Source organism: Rhea americana, unplaced genomic scaffold (genome assembly GCF_003343005.1).
Source record: "Rhea americana isolate MKP2758 unplaced genomic scaffold, rheAme1 scaffold_53, whole genome shotgun sequence".
In the NCBI taxonomy this organism is placed as follows: domain Eukaryota; kingdom Metazoa; phylum Chordata; class Aves; order Rheiformes; family Rheidae; genus Rhea; species Rhea americana.
This window is the reverse complement of record NW_028186679.1, coordinates 4,687,593-4,707,833: the sequence shown is the minus strand read 5'-3', so window position 1 is coordinate 4,707,833 and position 20,241 is coordinate 4,687,593. Positions and strand designations below refer to the sequence as shown.

General features: G+C 36.7%; 1 protein-coding gene across 2 annotated transcripts in view; it reads left to right on the top strand.

The window, feature by feature from the left end:
• MALRD1 (MAM and LDL receptor class A domain containing 1) overlaps positions 1 to 20,241 on the top strand; it is a 278,483-nt gene that overhangs the window by 257,718 nt on the left and 524 nt on the right. For both annotated transcript variants that reach the window (XM_085318263.1, XM_085318262.1), the window contains 4 exons: positions 10,402 to 10,484; positions 10,574 to 10,664; positions 18,100 to 18,175; positions 19,815 to 19,871. In XM_085318263.1, the coding sequence (XP_085174389.1) occupies positions 10,402 to 10,484; positions 10,574 to 10,664; positions 18,100 to 18,175; positions 19,815 to 19,871 (307 nt within the window). The remainder of the gene's footprint in view (positions 1 to 10,401; positions 10,485 to 10,573; positions 10,665 to 18,099; positions 18,176 to 19,814; positions 19,872 to 20,241) is intronic.

The following is a 20,241-nucleotide window of genomic DNA, read 5'->3' as shown; positions in this document are numbered from 1 at the left end:
AYTCATGCAATGTTCACTTTTGGAATATTTTATATTTTGGTTTAACTATAAGGACAAATAAGAGAACATGATTTCATTTTTTGTCCCCTTGAGGACGTTATTAATAACAGACAGAATTTGAATGGATCACTACGTTGCTGTGGTAGATGTTGCTTTTGTCCTGTAATGGAACGAAGAGTTGCTGTTTTTATCACACTCACAAGCTTCTAGTGAAACTTATTTTACATAATATTGACTGCAAAGACAGTTTAAATGCCAATGACTGTAACTCTTCTGAGGGAAAGCATGCATCTGCAAGGAATGCATGTTCACAGGCTCAAGAGGAGTTAGTGAGCAAAGAAACCTTTTCCACACTGGTAAAGTAGAGGGATGTAAAGTCTATGTTTTCTGCAAAGAACTAAGAYATTGCTTTTACTTCCTGTGTCCTCTATCACCACTCCTGGAGCAGGCTGCACTCCAGTGAGCATGGCATAGCTCCTGAATAAGTTCAGCACTCATGTGTAATGATCCTCATATAACGTATTATAAACACACTCATAGCAAAGCTGGGTTCACAGAGAAGACAGTACATTGTGGCAGATTTGTACATAGGTGCAATCTCTGGAGAATACTACAAAGAATGCTTTGTATTCTTTCTTTTAATTTAAATGCTACTAATATGATGCACACTAATTTGGTACTTCACTAAAGCTGATTACTTCATGGTYATTTTGAACGTACATATGACGTAGCAGATTAGATTTTCTGTATGACAAATGTTTCAGATAAAAGTAAGAAAAGCAGATGTGTCTTGCAGGAGAGAAAAGGTGTAGTTTAGCAAAGAGTTGTAAGTGAGAGTAAAAGAGGGGCTGCTTACGCTCAGAGATGGTTAATTCTTTCCATTTATTCTCTGTCAGTAACTGACTGAGCTATTTTATGGACACTTGCAGACAGAAGTAGAAGGTAGTGCTGTTTTTACATTCATCACATATTGGGTGTACCTCACTCCCATCTACTTATGAAATTACTGTGGGTGGAAGCAGTATTCATCACTCCTGTTTGGCTAGCTGCTAATTTTTATGTTTTGCCTCCATTACTTGTTAAGTAATTCCTTTCATATATTTGTGCGGATTTAAATAAATACATCATAATAAAAATTCTCTATGCATTTACATGATCACAAAAGTTGAAAAGATTTTAGGACATATTCTTAATTGTTGGTTTGCCTTTTAACATAAATCTTTTTAACATAAACAAGACTGGCACTTAAATTATTAAATCTGAGAAAGTGTAGAAGGGATACTGCATACATATTTAGTACTTAATATTTTAAATGATACTGGCTTAATGACATATGTGATTTAAAAAAAATCCTTTTGTCAGGTTCAACATAAAACAGGAGGGCTCTTGTATAAAGTGAAGCCAATGCAGTATATTGACAAAAGTTAACATCTTTAAACAATGAAACTGCAGATCACAGCTTTATACTGAAATATGTTGGTCATTATGTACCCTTAGTAAGTACTGCTGCTGGGAAAAAAGCAGATTTTAGCATTCAGCTTCTCAAATGCATCAAAGCCTTCTTTGAAAATATAGCTTTCTGGAACTTCTTCTTTCCTAATTAATGAGCTCTGTTCATGCTCGTCCTTAGAGGTCGTGGACTTGATTCTCCACTGTCAGGCTCTTGCTTGTCATTTACCCCTATCCAAGAGCCATATGTACTAAATGCATTGTAAGTAATGCAGTAAAAGGCAAGTAAGAATCAAATGCCAAGAGTGAAAAGGATCAATCAACTACATATCTGTATTTATTTTGAGTTCTCTGTATGCTATCTCTAATATAACATAAATGTTGATAGTTTGAAATGCAGCAGTATATCAGCCAAACTTGTTCCTTATAAATTAGATCTGTCCTGAGTGACAGTCAAAAACAACAAAAATCTTGTCTATTTTTGATTTCTCACTCTGAGTGAAATGAGCCACTACCTCAGGCCCAGGCTGCAGCTACACAGGCAATGCTAAAGTTCATTCCCTGTATTACCAATATAGATATTAGGAAATAATGAGTTGGAAATCCTAGAAGCAAAATTGAAGGGGTTAATGTTTTCTCTTCCAGGGGACTTTCCATAAGAACTTGCTAATAGCAAAAGACATTTTGTCAGGCAGGATAGATTAGGGTGTGCACTGGGGTGGAAGGATTCAAGTGCTATTTCATCTATCTTTCTCTCTTGCTCCTCCTGTTTGAACCATGAGGAGCTTCTTGTCTGAATGGATTGGAATGGCTATCTCTGCATTTCAGATAAGCCTAAGACTCATGTAAAATCTGCTGTTGCTAATTAGTCAAGATGTAATTAGTCCAAAGAAATTAATTGTACATAAATAATATGGACTTTCAGCTTCATGGCTCAAAAGATAAATTCAGGGCCTTTTCAGCATTGTCTGTCTTAAAAATAAAATGGCAGAGAAGGATTATTAAGGAATCTCTTCAAATTCTCATTACCCTTCTAATGAAGATTTAACACCTTGCCCAGAAGACATGGCTGATCTCTGCTGAAAAAGGTCCTTTATCACATCAGCATTTGTGTATCCCCAGTTGCTCACATCAGAGGTGAAGCTAATAGTGACTTTAAAGATGCAGCTTATGTGTCTCCCCACTGAAAATAAAGCACTGTAAGTACATTCCATGCACAGCAGTAGGTGGTTGATTAAGAGTTCTCCTTCATTAATTAGACTTCAACTGAGCCATCTCTTGAGTGTGTACCGCAGGCTGCTCTGACCTACCTGGAGCTGTTAAAGTAATTAAAGTTCATTTCAGGATTACATATGTCAAGGACTGCACATAGCAAGTTGAAGTCTGACTTCATTTCCTGTATAGCTGCCTGATATTATTATGGCTATTCATTAATTCAATTTTGCAGTAGCATCCTCAGGCCCAAGTCTGAGTGTTGAGACTGTGTTACTGYGGCTGCAAAAGCGTAGTAGAATGTATTCTGTGCCCTCATTACAAACGGCTAGGGAAACCTCTTCCAAGTCCTCAAAGATACTGTGGATTTATACTATGTTTGACTGAAACTTACCTTTTTCATCCTTCTTTCCTGGTATTTTTTATTATGTTCTTTGATGAGACAAGGAAGACTTCCATTAATATGTCAACCACCTTGGATAGTCTTACATGCAATGGTCAGAGGGTAGAGTCTATGGAAAATGTCATAGSATAAGAATAACACCATTTCAACACTAACCTCACACAGCTGCAAGGGAGTGCACACACTATAAAGAATCAGACTCAGAAAAGTGGGTACATGTATCTCATTTCTTCAGGACAGTAGGTTCTATGTTTTGCATTATAGTTTTGTTTAATGTTCAAAATTGGTTGATGGTTATTGCCTATAATGGTTTCTGGATTTTGCTTTGAGAATGTACACATTTATGTCATCCTTGTGGATTCTTCTGAGGCCTCAGAGTATGAGAGTTGATCTGCTAAGAAATTCTTTCATCTTTATGTACAATTTTGATGATTCACCGTCGCTTCACTTTCATCACTACAGCAGAATAGCTTAGTCTGTGAAACATTTGGAGAAATAGCATCGACATTTTGAACTGAAACTCAGCAGAGAAACATGAAGAGCTTTCGGATGGTGTTTTCCCAGTCTGTGTCACTCAGCTAAGTTGTTGCATTCTTAGTTTTTTAGCTAAGGCTGAAGACGTAGTAACCAATCATGAGGCACCGTTATGTTCAGATCATTGTGTTTATGGTTGACCTGACAGGAAAAGCCTCGTTCTTCAGCTATTAGTAGAAAGAATGTTACTACTATTATTTTTTATGTGGCTGTAGCTGTTTGAGAATTCAGAGTCAGTGTGAAATTCACGGAACATGAGCACTGCCCTATCTTTGAACAGTCAGAGGGCCACATCRTAGCTAGGAAAGGCTCATCGAGAAGTTTTCTTTTGTATCACTGTCCCTCACCCCTTCTCCCCGGGTCACTCCAGCCAGATGTTCATCTAGCAGCTGCTATTGTTATACAACTATAATGTAGTAGAGACTGTTTAATATAAAATAATATGTAGCAATATATCATTTGCAGACCTGTAAAATAATCTCATGCTTCTGGATTTCATATCAGAATCTCCAATTTTCCTWTAGACGGCCATGCCTATAATATTTATTAATTTTAAAAATATCTTTCAGCTTTCCAGATGTTCTTAATGTACAACACTGCAGTGAAATAWCTGGAATAGCTTGTTCAGAGTTATTTATATTTTATTTTAAATGATCTAGAACAGTTCTCTAATCTGAGTTATTGGCAGAGTCTGGTACTAACTGTTAAAAATCTCATTCTACTCTCTTCCCTCAAGTTAGAGAGTGATTCTTCCACAAGGGCTCTCTTTCTCTATAGGCATCTAGATCATCTGCAGAATAAGATACTATAAAGRGATCAAAATCTTGTGAAACATCTATAAAGCAATTTTTTTTGTATATTTAATACAGCATCCCTCTATTGTGTGATCAGAAACATTTGGCTTCAGTAAAAGTAATGGGCAGCGCTTACAGGAACTGAGAGCTGAAGTTCTTAATGAACAATTTCCCCATTTTTTTCTTGCAGTATTACTGAAAGCTGCAGGCATCTAGGCAAGCTGCATCTTTTCTATTCTCTTGTTTCTTATTCAAGGGGAGGGCATTCTGCAAGTAATGAAGGATGAAACCTCAGAAAGTGTTAAATGAATCTCTGAATTATAGTCTTTTTTTTTTCTGATAATTTTATATTTTACCTTAGTGGCAGGGACTACGGCTAAATAAAACTAAGGGGGGAGGAAATAAATTAAGTCAATTGACTAACTTTTCCATCCTGGTYTTTGAGGAGTAGTCATGTTGTCTCTCTTATCTTCATTTTTTTTTCCTTGCCTCCTCTCTCTCTCTGTAATTATTCTCCAAATTTGATGCTTTACAATATTTTTCCCAACTACTTGTTTTTGTAGTTAGCCTAGTCATTTACAAAGTTTTGAAGATAATATTTTTATTCTACTTAATTATTATTTATTTTCTAAGTAATGGAGGTATTAGTAGGTGACACTTTTCTGGTGACAACCTGGATGGACACAGGGGAAAATCATTTCACCTGAATGGGCTGAATTACACACGTTGACGGTCTGACATAAGTGTCCTRACTGATTTGTATCATGAAACATAAAAAATACTATTAGCATTCAATGATTTTGAGGGGAATAAATGACTGTCCTAAGTTATTAAGCAGTTGGTTATAAAAACTGTAAGAGTGCATATAATTTTTCTTAAGATGAACTAGTTATCTGTAAGACTAAAAGGAGCTTAACTTATTTGTTCATAATTCAAACATAGTTAACATGAATATGCAGAAATATTTCTTTAGATAACGGAAATATAACAAAATATGAAGAGACAGCAGAATAGTAGGATTTTCCCATCCTATTACCAATACTTGCTTTGTAAGAATTACTTCTTTGCAGGTTTGGGGTGAGCCAGGACCAAACGATTCTAGAGCATCCAATGGTGTGCCTCTTGCCACATGAGAGTAGTGTCTGTTCAGGGATGCGAGATTTTTTCGGTTTCTTTCTTTTCAATCAAGTAGGTTCCTTAGTAACAAGAAAGAAGGCAGTTTTGGTTAAAAGCATATCTAGCTCAACAGAAAATACAGCAAATGCATAAAATGGAAATTACACAATTGAGAGGAATCAAAAAATGATTGTGGTGGGTAATTACCATCAGATTGCAATGTTTCTACAYGGATTCACAGGGCATGGTATGAGCCCAACTGCAATTTGATACTTGTAAAAAATCCTCACTCCAAATTAAAAAAAAAWTACTTACAAATGACAATTTTGTGTAGAATGCTGAAGAAGAAGGGGAATAAAGGGATCAAATATTCTCAGTTGCTGAATGGAATTGGTCTTCAGCTCAGCCAGACCTATCAGCYGAAATTGTGCTGTTTTTTCTTTAAAGTGATCATGTCAGAAGATACTGCTGGCTCCATTCTCTAAAGCTAGAATTCAACAGTCTGCAAATTACTAAACTTGAGCAGAGTTACTCTGTAATCAGAGAAAACTCAAATCTATTGGGTAAAATAGATTAAATAAATCTTCTCTTTGCCCACCATGTCCTGGTGGGGCTACTACATTCCTCCAAGCTTGTTCTAATGCCCCTGAATTGCAACAAACCCCACTCCAGCCTCTTTTTGTCTTTAGTGAAGTCTTCCATCTGTCATTTCTGAAACTAAAATAAAGATTTGTTTTCTGGGATACCCTGCTCTTTTCAGGGTTCTCCCAAGTGTTACTGAGGATGCAGATAGATATTTGCTGCTCCTGCCATTCATCGCTTCCTTTCCCTCTGGAGTGGCTCAGTTAACTCAGCATGAAGCTGTGGGGTAAAGGTAAATATGCAATAGCACATGATAAGCCGTGACAACCAACTCAGTTCTACTTTCTCTCACATGTTCAGATAAAAAAACTTTCAGATAAAAATTAAATTTCTTATATGTGAGATTTTATATTATAAATTTAAGGATAGAATAACAAACCATAGTTACTGAATAGAAATTACACTAAAAAATTTGGTGACTATTGAAAAAAGTTCTGGTGTTATGGTGAGAAAACAACTTAATATAAGATCCCTCAAATTAATACAGTTTGTGAACGTGTAAAGAAAGAAATTAAAGTCATATCAATTACGTATTCTTGCAATCTTAGGAGGACATTCAACCTCATGAGGTTCAAWAAGGGCAAGTGCAGAGTCCTGCACCTAGGGAGAAATAACCCCAGGCACCAGTACAAGCTGGGGGCTGACCTGCTGGAGAGCAGCTCTGCAGAGAAGGAYCTGGGAGCGCTGGTGGATATCAAGTTGACCATGAGCCAGCAATGTGCCCTTGTGGCCAAGAAGGCCAGTGGTCTCCTGGGCTGCATTGGGAAGAGTGTTGCCAGCAGGTGGAGGATGTGATCCTGCCCCTCTACTCAGCCCTGGGGAGGCCTCATCTCAAGTACTGCATCCGTTTCTGGGCTCCCAAGGACAAGAGAAACATGGAGCTACTGGAGAGAGTCCAGCATAGGTCTACAAAGATGATCAGAGGGCTGCAGCACCTGCCCTGTGAGGAACGGCTGCGAGAGCTGGGCCTCTTCAGCCTGGGGAAGAGAGGACTGAGGGGGGATCTTATCAGTGTGTATAAGTACCTGAAGGGAGGGTGTCAGGGGGACGGGGACAAACTCTTTTCAGTTGTCCCATGGGACAGAACAAGAGGCAATGGGCAGAAATTGAAGCACAGGAAGTTCTGCCTGACCGTGAGGGGGAATTTCTTCCCTGTGAGAGTGACGGAGCACTGGACCAGGTTGCCCAGAGAGGTTGAGGAGTCTCCTTCTCTGGAGATCTTCAAGGCCCACTTGGATGCAACCCTGTCTAACATGCTCTAGGTGACTGTGCTGAGCAGGGGGGTTGGACTAGATGATCTCCAGAGGTCCCTTCCAACCTTACTGATTCTATGATTCTGTGACTGAAAGTAGATTATTACTTTCACTTCTTTCTGATGCTCCTTTTTAAAAGAGTGTTGAAAAGTTATGGCTCTCATAAACCACCCCACACACAAATAACTAAAAAGTTGATAAATGTCATTCAAGTGAGACACTTGGATTGAGGTTCATCTTATCAAGTAGGATGCCTGAGTTTATGTGTCAATATGTAGCTATACCACTAAGATCCCTTCACACTAGTTGTGATTTAGGGTGCTTAAATTTCAGTGCATACTGTTGTTTGAGACTGTCTGGAGTACCCAGAAGAGCTGCATGGAGCACTTGGAACCACCACATGCCTTCAGGAGATCTTTCTTCTCATGAAGCTGGAGACTTGGGTTTCCAAGTGCTCTGCACTCTGGTGCAGAAAGGCACAACACCAGTAGCTGAAAGTTAAAAATGGACAAATTCAAATAAGAAATGGTACACATTGGACTGATGAATGTGATTAACTGTTATAATAAAATATCAAAGATTGTGCCAAACTGCTTGTATTTTAGTTACCTCAAATCAAGAATGGATTTAGTACGGTCTCTGGAAGATATAGCTTCAGCTGGTTGTGTGATACGATACATGCTCAGTGGTAAGGAGGGGTAAGGTTCCAGACCAAGGACTATTTATTCAGTTTGCTCTTCAACAATAAAATATATGTACATTCTCCAGCTCAGGATCAGGCATGCTAGTTCATTTCACTCCTTCTTCCCTTTCCATTTTGTAGCACCATATCCCTTCTAGTCCTTTGTGACAAGTGACTGAGTTTACTAAAAGAGGAGAATGTCTCTCACTTTTTTCTCTATTTTTGCCTAGTCTTTTCAGAGCACCCCAGAGCTTTCTGTTCCAAGCTGGAAGCTGAGGGGGACGTACAAATCTAGATTTCCAGCTTCTTGGGTAAATGTTCTAGTTTATCTAGTTTATCTATTTATATATCTAGTCTATCAGTATACAAAAGGTGAGGGTGTGCTACCTAATTATTTCAGAAAAGATTCAGCTTGGATCTTTCATGTAGCAGTCTGTAGAAGATGGATTGACTGTCTTTCTTCCAAATAATTATGATTACCACACATTTTCTGTGGTTTCCTGTAATACAGGTGTATCAATATATCATCGATTGGAGCCTCCCACTGAAAGCTACAAAATCTCTGTGCCTTTCTATAAAAGAGAAATCCTTTAATTACTGTGTGGCTGAATGTGGCTTTGTAATGCTAATGTTCTTTTAACATTTCTCAGTGTAATAATTCTGTCCTTCCTCCTCTCTCCACAAAAAACGTCCACTCATAAACAAAACTCAGATATATATATATATATATATATTACTCCAAAAGTAGAGTGTCAAACTTCCAAAAATCAAGCATTCTGCCAAGCAAAGAAATCTCTCAGACTTATTTATCTATCTTATTCATATCTGTTATGATGCTAATTCACAAATGCATGTTCACCTATTATTTTTTCATAGGATTGTTGCTAAATTTAGTACCTATATAGTCAGTGCTCCATGAATGAGCAGTATTTAAATATTTAAATGTATGTGTATTGCAGTACTGTTAACTCTTCCAAATGTACTGAGGAAAAAAAATGATTCTTGCTGACTAAAAGTGCCTACTGGTCAGTCAAAATTAAATTGGTTAGAGTGGATTTGTATAAAATAGTGGGTGCCTAATGGTATAGTGCTTCCAGTGTTTCCCCAACTTTTAGGTAATTAATTCTATTTTCATCTGAATATTCTTGTGCTGCTCCAGGTGATGCTGTGTCCCATAAGTCAAGAAGGGAAAGTAGCTTTCTAGAGAGGGATTTTTGCTCCAGCTAGTGCTTGCTCCCTGATCTTGAGGTTGAATCCAGTAAAGGCCACAAACATGTGATGAAACTGTGAGCTGGTAATATTTAAAAAGCAATGTTCACTATTCTGTAATGAACTACTAAATTGTGCAGACTTACAGGATAATCTGTCTCCCTAGCAAGTATAATAGGCATAACATCTGGTATTAACTTAGTTCAAATATCTACACAATTCTGCAGATTTAGGATGGTCAGTTACACCAAACAAAACACCAGAGCCTGTTAATACTTATTTCACTGTGTACTTTTGTTAAAACCAAAATTAAAAAAAAAAAAAGTAGGAAAGGGAAGGAGTCAACAGTTTGTAAAACCCAACCATCATACTTACTTGAATACTAACTGATCCAGAAAATTAGATTACACAGTCACTTTGATATATGTATATATGTACGTGTTCCTAGGTCAATGAAGTGTCTATACTGTGCTGATATACTCTATTCTATTGTATATATATTTGTCTATGATGAGAAATTGAGAGCATTTTTGATTGTTTCCATTGTCAAATATAAAAATACTAAGATTTTGAGATGAAGTAAACAGAAAGAACAGAATAATGTGACATGGTTGGAACTGGTAATTCAAATGTAGTGCTTTGCTTTTTAACATATTTTTTCAAGAAAAGGGGATGTAATTATTACAAGAAAACAGGAAAACTAAAGATAGACAGATGAGGGAAAAAAAGATCTCTTTCTCTTCCTTAATCATATATTTCCCTGCTTTGGCATCCCAGATTGTCAATTCAGAAACTCATTTTACTCTCACAGAAGGTATAACAGGGCAATGAGTCACATTTCTTTTGCTTCCCATAGTATTATAGGAAGATGGACAAGGCAGCCAGCTCTAGTTATTGAAGTTCATTTTGTTTCATTTTTAGTTCTTAGGATTGTTTTGTGTATTTTGAACTTGCATTTCATTCTATAATTTTTTATCCTGTCTTTGTGACTCCTCGGTGAACTTCTGGTCTCAATAAAGGACTCCGAAAATTTGCGCTTCCAATGTGCTTGTCACTGTTTATGAACCTTGCTTCTCCCTTTTTCATAACTGTATGTTTTACTCACAGATGTGGAAAAGAATGGGAAGGAAATCGTTGCCACCTAAGTGCTAAGCCTCTTCAATGGCCAGGTCCCAGTCTCCTTTCAAGTGGTAGGTCCGGTAAAAATAAATAAATGACATTCAAGTCGTTCTCTGAGTGTTTCCTTTTGCTTATTTGTCTGATTGGTCTGATTTTTCAGATATTTGGATTGGATTGGGTGTTGGTTTCCTGCTGATTGACRTTACAATTGCTGCCCTCTGTTTCCTTTCAAAGAAGAAAACACCAGAAACGTAAGTGAAACTTTTAATTGTGTGCAAAAGCAGACACAAATGTGGCATAGAGTAATGGCTAACTGCCCAGTCTCTTCAGTTTCAACTTGTAAATCTCCCCACAGTCTATTTGCCTTCATATGCAACACTAAACATGAAACCTAGTTTTGCAACAAAAGTTGACCTTTGAAGACTCCAGTTTGGAAATGATGAGTTATGTCTTGATTTCTTAGAATGTTTTGATTGCAACATGGAGTGATTATTCTTAAATTTTAGAGTTCATTCATCTTAACGGCAGTAGCTCTCCTGTTTGAGCAAGATGGTTAAATGTGAAAAAAAAAATAGGAAGTATTTTTGGTTTCTTAAAACCTGAGGCTAAATTAGTTTCTTACATGCACATTTGCAGCTCCTCCTGAAGCTACTGAGTACCTCATGCACCTAGGAGAACATTTTTGCCCTAAATATTTCAATATTTACACACATCAGAGAACTTTCCCTTCCCTTGTGATAATTGTATGGAATAAGAGTGTTTTACTTTAAAAGATTAGTTTATTTATAGAAAGCTTCAGTAAATAAGAAAACACTAGAAACAGAGACTGCTAAATTATGTGACCTTTCACATAGATCACAGTGTTTGCTCCCTCTCCTTCAGTGACTGCAGACACACTCATAATTTGTCTTTATGTATTATTTTTGTATTAGTCATCTTAATCAGAGGTTCTTTACATGTGCCTCATTGATGTCACCTTATTTCTTCCTTCCACTCATTTCCACTAYCTGCTCGTCTCACACACATTATGCGATATTTCTTATAGTAGAATCATTCCAGTGCGGACTCCTTGGCTTGTGATCCAAAGGAAGTGCCTTACTGGTGGTGAATGTGTGTTCAAGATGGTGAATGTTTTTCCAAATCCACAYTTTTTCAACCCAGTACTATGCTTGCTATTAGTACTGTGCAAATAACAATTARTGCTGTTATTTGACAGTAACAAATTGGTGCTGATTTATTTCAAAACTTATTTCATGTGCTTTGGATAATATTAGTAGAAGTAGTAGAGAGATTTCTTTATCCAATTACTCAGTTTCAACTTTTTTTAAAGATATTCCTCTGACTCACAATTCATTGTTTCATAGATCTCATATTTCTTAGCCCTTGTCAACCCTCAGATAATTTCTGCTTTCTCTCCTCTCCCTAAAATGAGGATTTTTCCAGTATTTTGGTATTTTGCTGTTTCTTATTTTCCTCTAATACTTGTACTTCTTTCTCTGTCTTCTGTGTTATTCTGTTCCRTCTCCATCACCAGCTACCTACCAGTGTGTCTCTTCCTCCACTTTGATAATTCCTACTGTGCATTGCCTTGTCCATTTTCATGTCATCAGATTTTCCTCCCCTTTCTATTTTTTTTTTCAAGAATTCAGCTCCAAAGCTGTCTCTTTTCCTTTAAGCTCGTGCATGATTATAGACCTTTCTCTCTTCAGCAATCTTGTTATCTCCCAGTCTAGCTACTAAACTGCGCAGGCTCCTGGCCCAACGCTATTGCTGCTGACACCTCTCCTAACACAACACACTCCCCCTGGTAGACAGAGTTGTCTAGTGGACACAGAAGCGAACTGTTGAAGCAGGAACACTTAGTGGTTGTGCTACAGTTAATTGAGTGCATAGCTTCACCTGCTTCCTTTATGACTGTTTCCTCTTCTGTTAAGTGGGAATAATAGCATTTCCTTATGGTACTTCACAGGGGCTCTGAGACTTAATTCATTCCATTTTATAGAACTTTCTGAGGTTGACACATGAGAAGGCACCTCAGAAGTGCAAGATAAGTTGTATTGTAAGAGCTGCTTGAAATTTTTTGTAATTTTAATTACAATTTTTGCAAAAAAGTCTAAATTTTTCTCAAAACAATTTCATTCATGCTTTAATAAATAAATAATTATTTTTTATACTACTTCTCTTGAGCACCAAAMATCTCCTTTTACCTTTTTCTTACCTAAGTATTTGCTTTTAATGAGACTCTTATTGTCACTAGGAAAATACATTAGCTAGGGGAATACATCAGCCCTGACATGACRAGAACCTCAGTTGTGAAGAAAAGGGTTACATAGTTTACTCAGCAGAGCTCATTTTGGTCTTGATTTTTCAATATAGCTGCCAAAAAAATATAAGTTATGATGATGGAGATTTTTGTGATTCCAACTTTTATCTGTTAGGAGCTGGAGTAAGAATATCAAGTCATTTTACCTGTGGTACAGAAAAATATTTTTCAAACACATTTTCATTGTGTTTAGTCACTGTTGACTTAACATGTTTGTTCAAGTGCATTTTATAGGCATCTTACCAAGAAAGCATCTACCTACTAAATCATAGTTTCTAATGAAATCTCAAACTTTAATTTTGAGAACATATACTCATCTGGACAGTTTGTCTTTCCCTCCCCAGCTACGCAGTGCCTAGCATGACTTGCTAAATGAAAATCATAACTGGAAACATAATAGTAAATGAATGCAASTTATTCCTTAACCACTTAATCAGTTAATCAGAAGTGACTAGGCAAAATGCAGTCAATGTTATAATACTGCAGTCTGGATCTTCAAGATAAGGCTTTGGAATAAGGAATGACTTGTGTTTGTATAAGTCTGTAAAATGTACAATGTGACAGCACCACACAGAGGCATGAGATTTTAATCCTGCTTTTTTTAAAGGGGATTTGATGAACTAGAGGCATTTAATTGTGCACATAATACTTCCCTGCAACTCATTTTCACTTTAAAGGCTTGTGTCACCTTTTAGCTTTCCTAAGTCATGTTATTTTCTTGAAGGCATTAGGCACTAGAGGAGCTCCATCCCTTGAGTGTCTGCTTAGCCTTCTTTCACACAAAGGCTTTTGCACGCTGCCTTTTGCTTACTACTCTTTGATAATTGTTATTACTAACTATTTTTAATAATTTGTATTAGATTTTGCTTTTTACTTGCTGTTATAGAATGACACGTGCAGACGTTTGCAGCTGGTCCTGCACAGGCATGCCAATACTTGTGAGTGCCAGCTCCCAGGATATTTTAKAATGGAGTGCCTGGTCCATCATACCTGAATGGAAATAGCGTAAGAATGTACACAGGAGCTAGGGGAAAGTTTCAGTTCAATATAACTGATTTTCTTCATTAGAAAACCAGGTAGCAGGCAGTAGTGGGGCAGGCTGCTGACCCCCTCTAGACACCTCCTGGCTTAGAAGTTGTGACTAGCTGTGATGAGCTGCATTTCATTYTTCTTTTTCTTCACAGGAAAGACTGGTAGTGCCTTAAATTCTCCTTCCAATTAGAAAAAATGTTCAGCTTTCCCTCACTCTCTCTCCTTCTTCTTTAGCAAAAATTTAATCTGTCAACTACACCTTTAAAATCTTCTGGCTGAATGGGAGTTACTGGAAGTCATCACACAAGTTTATTTACTAATGGACAAAAGCAGCCTGCCACATGGCTTGGCAGCTGAGTGCTTCATTACCACAATGGCATTCAGATATGCAAGCAGCTTCCCAGCTCCCRGTTCGGGATATGTGAAACTTTTGTAAAGAAACCCCAAATCAGAGGATGCTTATAAGTTTCTCACATTCCTGTTCATGCTCCAGAGATGACGTGTTCTTCTTCAAAGGGAAGGCTGCCAGCTACCTCACTCCTTCAGTGGCATCTTTTTTAGTCCTTCAGTCCTTTTTGACTGATTAGAAGCAGGATTCATTTTGGCTTCCATTTTAGTGCTGCACTCATGCTTTATTTTCTTTTCAAGAATAAAATTTTTAAAAGTGAAAAGTAGATAGTTTTTGCCCAGCTAAGCTATGTTTCTTTGCTATTGCCTCCAACACTGTCAGTGTTCCTGGATTCTYTAAGCTTATTTCTTTCCTATTCTTGATCTGTGCCATCAGCTGCAATGCTAATGTATCACAGCAGTTAYCAGTCCTATCAGTCATAAAGAGCACAGAACACAAAATTTTCCAAAGGGTATGTATCAATAATGTATCTTAACACATAGGCATCAGAAAGTGAACAACTGAAGAGCTCTGAGAAAATAGCTTAAAATGATAGAAAATCATGGGAAAAATAAGATCTTCAAAGTCCATCCTTCCCCTGCCACAGGAAAGACTCCAGTCATTTATGGGTTTGCACTTAAAGACCTCTAGCAACATGGACTTGATGGCTTTCTCAGGTATTCTTGGTGTTTCAGTTAAAAAGTTAGAAAATTTTCTGTTAGAAAGTTATTCTAATAGTTAGCATGTCTTTCTGCAATTTAAATCAATTGCTTCTCGGACTACTCAGCATGGACATGAACAGACTATTCCCCTCTGCCTTGCAAAAAGCTTCTTAAATACGTCAAAGCTGTTGTCATACTCTTGTGTCCTTACAGTTTGTTTTCTTTAAGCTAAATAAGTTCAGTGCCTTCAGTCTTTCTTCATAGTTAAGGTTTTCTTAAAACTAATGTCGTTCTCACTGTTGTCCCTGGGACTCTCTCCAATTAGACCACATCCTTCTGCAAGTGTGCTGTTCAGGAATGGGTGGAGTTTTCCAGGGGAGGCTTTCCAAGTAGATGTGAAGGGTTGCCAGAGGTGGTTCTTGGCAGTGCCTCTGTTTCTATATCCCAGAGTAGTAAACAGAAAGACAAAAGAATGACATTTATGGAGTCATATTCAGCTTGTGAAATGGAAAGAAGACAGGTACTGCAGAAAGAGAAAAAGGTGCAGTTTTGTGAGGAGAAAAAAAAAAGAACTAGGAAGTAGCAGGCTTATCTGTTGTTTGTGAGTTGTTTTCTTAGTCTACTGCTGCTGTCCAAATCCATTACTTCTTCTGTAGAATATTTTTTAACTGGATGAAACCCAGTGCTATAGTAAGAAGTCTTTAGTTATCTCTGCTATTATTTAGGGTTTTTTCTGAAATGTGTATCTCACCACCATCATATATGGGAAAGGAAGCAAGAAAACTGGAGGTGATATGCTGAAACAATAGACGAAATTGCTTGGTCTATAGACTTCAAGATCACCAACATGGAAGATGTAAAGAACTGATTAAAAAAAWATCAGTTAGGTTTCCCAAAGTGACTCAGAAGCTACAAAGCACAGCCCTAAGAAAGCCAGGCAGCATATTAACAGTCTAATCAAGCAACCAAGTGAATTGCCCCCAGTTCTTCTCGGGGATGTACAAAATAGAGCATACTTCTGCAAACCTAAGTTGGATTTAAGAGGTTTTATAAATGGTTCAGAGATGGAGATCTTGAGTTGCAGATATTTTTTGAAGTAGAACCTTTAAAACATCTATAAATATTTATTTTAAGAGATTATATTCAATAGTAGTTTAATTGGAATTGACTCTTTGACTCACAAACATTTTTTAAATGAACCTAATGACAAACATTTTCCAGTACTGTATTTCCTAYGAAATTGTGTACTGTCTAAAAGATATATTTGATTTTTCATTGAAAGGTGAAGTAAAGAATTCTGAGTTGTTTCATCCAAATTGATTAAATCTAGATACATTAATTTTCTATTTAAAAGCATGATGTTACTCAACAGTCCCTTTAACCACTGGCAGGCATCTCTCCGAAGTGGTAGTGAAGAAACCTACAATGAGGCAGCAGTTTTTGCTACTACTGAATGCAAATGAGCTTAGCAAAGTTATCAACCATGTGACCCGTTCTGCATCCCAGTACGGTTAATCCTCTCCTTTCCTGTTGTGGTATTTCTGGTTATGTTAGAAAGCCCGGTTCTCTCTGAGCTGTCTTACCCACGTGTTTGGTTCTTTTTTTTTTTCTTTTTTTTTTCCCTAAATAACCATATGCTTGACATTTTTAATCCTAATTATTCCCCACTTTGTACAATTACAATTTTCTGAACTTGACATTTAGGGTTTTTCTACACGAATAAGCTTCCTAAACATGTCCAACTGATTAATTATTTTGGACCGTAATTTTTAGGAGTGATGTGTTAACTTCTTCCGTATTGTACAGTGGTAACACATGCGTAACTGCCTTCTCTTCATGAGGCCTTGTGATGGACCTTACACTTTACGGTAGCACTGAGCTATCATTCCCAATGATGRCAACATTTCAGTTATCTCAAGTAACAGCAAGCACTGCAAGAATGAGCTTCACTCAAACCACTGCAATATATTTAGTTAAACTGCCTAAATAACACTTTAAAATTGGGATGTAAACTGATGACCAGATGGCAACACACAACCTACTGAGCAACAGCGCTGTCCTCAGCACTATCTGCTTTGGTGACAGAGTCCTGGAGTGGATATGCCACTGCTATGTCAGTCCTGCGAAAGATTYTAAGGCGAAGTATATTTCTGCTTCATTTTTCAGTATTTATAACTAATGAAGTTGTTGCTTTCTTGTGTGAAATAGAGGGGTTCGGTTGGGTCATAGTTTATAACTCAACTGATCATGTTACATACTAAATTTTCCACCAACTCAATGTCATCTCTTTTTCTTCCAGAAGTTCTGTATTTTGATGGTAAAAGATAAAGAGCTTGGTTTTGCTTTCTTAAGGATAAATTTCCACTTGTGTGGGATGGGAACAGTTTTAGTAATTTCAAATACTGTTGATAATTAGCAACTAGTCATTYATATGGGAAAACTTTAGATCTAGGTAAAAATTTCCATCACAAAATATCTTAAGCTTTTGCAGAATTAATGGGGTTAACTGCATAGGTCACAYGTGCTTTCAGAGAAGTAATATATAAAGAGCTCTGTCAGGAAAGTATATTTTTAACTTTCTAGTATATCTTTAACTTTCTGGTAATGGACATGAGAACCACAATTACTATAATTAGTCCTAGTCACCTATCTTAAGTAGTTAAGGCGTTGTGTCCACTCATGAATCCTTTGCATTCCAATAGGTTCAGTGCCTCTTAAAATATTCCTGCTGTTATAGCAAAAAAAATGGGGAACTTCTGACTAACTTTAAAACTATTTCTGATGATTTTGACCTAAAAATACAAGTTCTTTCCTAATTTATCAAAAAAAAATCTTATAACAATTAAATAACTAAAATATTCTTGAGCTCAGACCTAAGACCATGTTAATTTTTGAATCACTGGTGTAATAGTAGCAAATCATAGGAAGAATGTGATCTCATCACATTCATGCATAGTACAACACTGTAACTTCTTAGCTCATATAATGAATGTTTTGTTTAATGTATGGYATACCACCTGCACTTTATGAATAATGACTAGCTCTATGCATATCCAAATGTATATTATCTTCTTAGCAGAAACAAATAAAAATGAATATTTTAATTTATCACATGACATACATAGAACAATGGTTTAACTTCATTCATTTCAGAAGAGCTAAATCAGGAATATGTTTAGCCATCCATCTTTTTTGATTGAATCTCCTTAACCTTAAACTATTTGGCTCTTTGACAATGTATGTAATACTGTGGGGTTTTTGTTATTGTTTGATTTTTTAAGGAACCTGAATGAAAACCCTATTACTTCATTTGCCAACCCATTGTACAAAGACCTTAGTCCACCTGGGAATGTAAAGGTAAGTAGCAATAGCTGCTTCTGTGCATTCCAAAAATGTGAGGCTGCACTCTTCATATACCGGTTTCCCATTGAAACAAATATTGTAATCCCTCTGTGAATATTATTTAATAAAGGAAATAAGACTTAAAAAGTATTGCATTTCCTCTARCACTCCATATAAAAGATCAGTTCCACAGTCTTCTCAATAGATAAGCAGACTTGATCATCTGAGAGCATCCTGATGGCTATAGTTAATATTGACAGGGGGCTGTCCGAGCAAAAACAGTTTTAGGTGAAGTGTTTACTCAAATATTTAGAAGAAAAAGCCCACTGGGACTTATTTTGGTTCTGAAAAAAAAAAAAAGCTCTACAAAATGCATGATTCAGCACCCACGTTCCCAGTGCAGACTCACTTAACTTYAATGAAATAGTTTGTAATACTTTCCTGATATCTTAAATATGCATTGCAACTTTCATCACTAAAATTCATGTTGATACTAACAAACAGGTCTGCACCGTAGCTGCTCCACAGTCACACTTTTCCCAAATACCATTTGCTGGCCATAATTAAGAGACTGCTAGAATAATAAAGAATTTTGAGAAGAAAGTATATATCTAAAAGTGAATATATTGCAGTAAAAGATTCAAGGAAAGATTTAAATATCAAATTACAATAGTAACTAAAATTTATATTTTACATTTAAAAAGAGAAATGTGATTGATTTAAAATGCAGCTGTATCTGCTATTTTATTTATCATTGAAAATAACACAGATGAAGCACCTTAGAGGTAAAAAGAGAAAATTAAGTTTAAAGACTCCTTCCTGCCCTCATTTTGATACTACTGTTATCAGTATTGAAAGAATTAGGCTAGGTTTGAGATGGAAAATAAAATTTCCTTATCTTTTCCCTAGTAAGCAATGTAAGATTCCACTGCAGTATTGAACAGGATTAACTATGACATGCCATTTACTTTCTATAAAAGGTTCCTTACACTTGATTTTAGAAAAATTAGATCAAATTAATTCACTTACAGGTCTGGGTTTGAGAGAGAGCTCCAAGTTGGAAATGTTCCCATCACAATCAAGTCCAATTTGCCAGGACATTTGTATTTTAGTTAAAATAGATTCCTGACAGGCTTCATTTAATAGCAAGTGGAAAAACAGAAGCACAGTGTCAGAGGAGATATTTTCGTAGAAGAGCGCCCAAGGCTCTGTGATTGAAGTCAGTGCTGTATCAGATTTTCTTCTATTTTCTTTTTAAGATTGGGAAGATGTATTTTTTCACTAATTCTTCCTATAAAAGGGGAAACATGAATTATGAGTTATCCTTGAGTTTGATGAGCCTTACATCTGAACGGTGTATCAGCAATCAAAAGATACAGTAAAACATGAGGAATATTTCTAATCTCCAGCTGAATACCCTGAAGTTATGCATTTGCGAGCATCTAAGTTTCATAAAGAAAAACAATTCYCACTGGACCGTTTCTGAGAGCTCTGCACAGTGCAGACCAAGCATTGCCACACGCTTGCCTCTACTATAGTCTCATAGCTCTGGATTCATAGAGCATTACTCTAACAGTCAGGTGGGAGGATATTTTCTGAATGTCATTCACTGCTGAATAAAAATATTCTGAAGCAGTTGTGTGTCTTTTTATAGCCTCATGGGTATACTGCTTCRCCTGTTGTTCAAATCAGTGTTTCTCCATGGCATGAGGTATGTAATAATATGTTTCTCTTCTGGGGTAGGATATGTTTGGGGCTATTAAATAAAACGTAGTAGCAGAAGCTAGGGACTTAAAGTCAATGGTATATTGCTATTTATTAAATTARCATGTCTGTAAATCTGAGAAACAGAACCAGGGTTGGATTGACCACTGAGGAGCTCATTATAGCAATTTCATTAATATTGCCTAGTGTAGCTACTTGTTACTTCATACAGTCGATCAACTTTAGCAGTAAGACAAATGCTCTAGGAAATGTCTAGAATGACAGAAGTCCTTACTTAGAGAGTTCATATTATATCTTTTCTCAAGTATTCCTCATTCAAGAAAATTAGAATCAGTAACAGACTTATGAACTTTTCA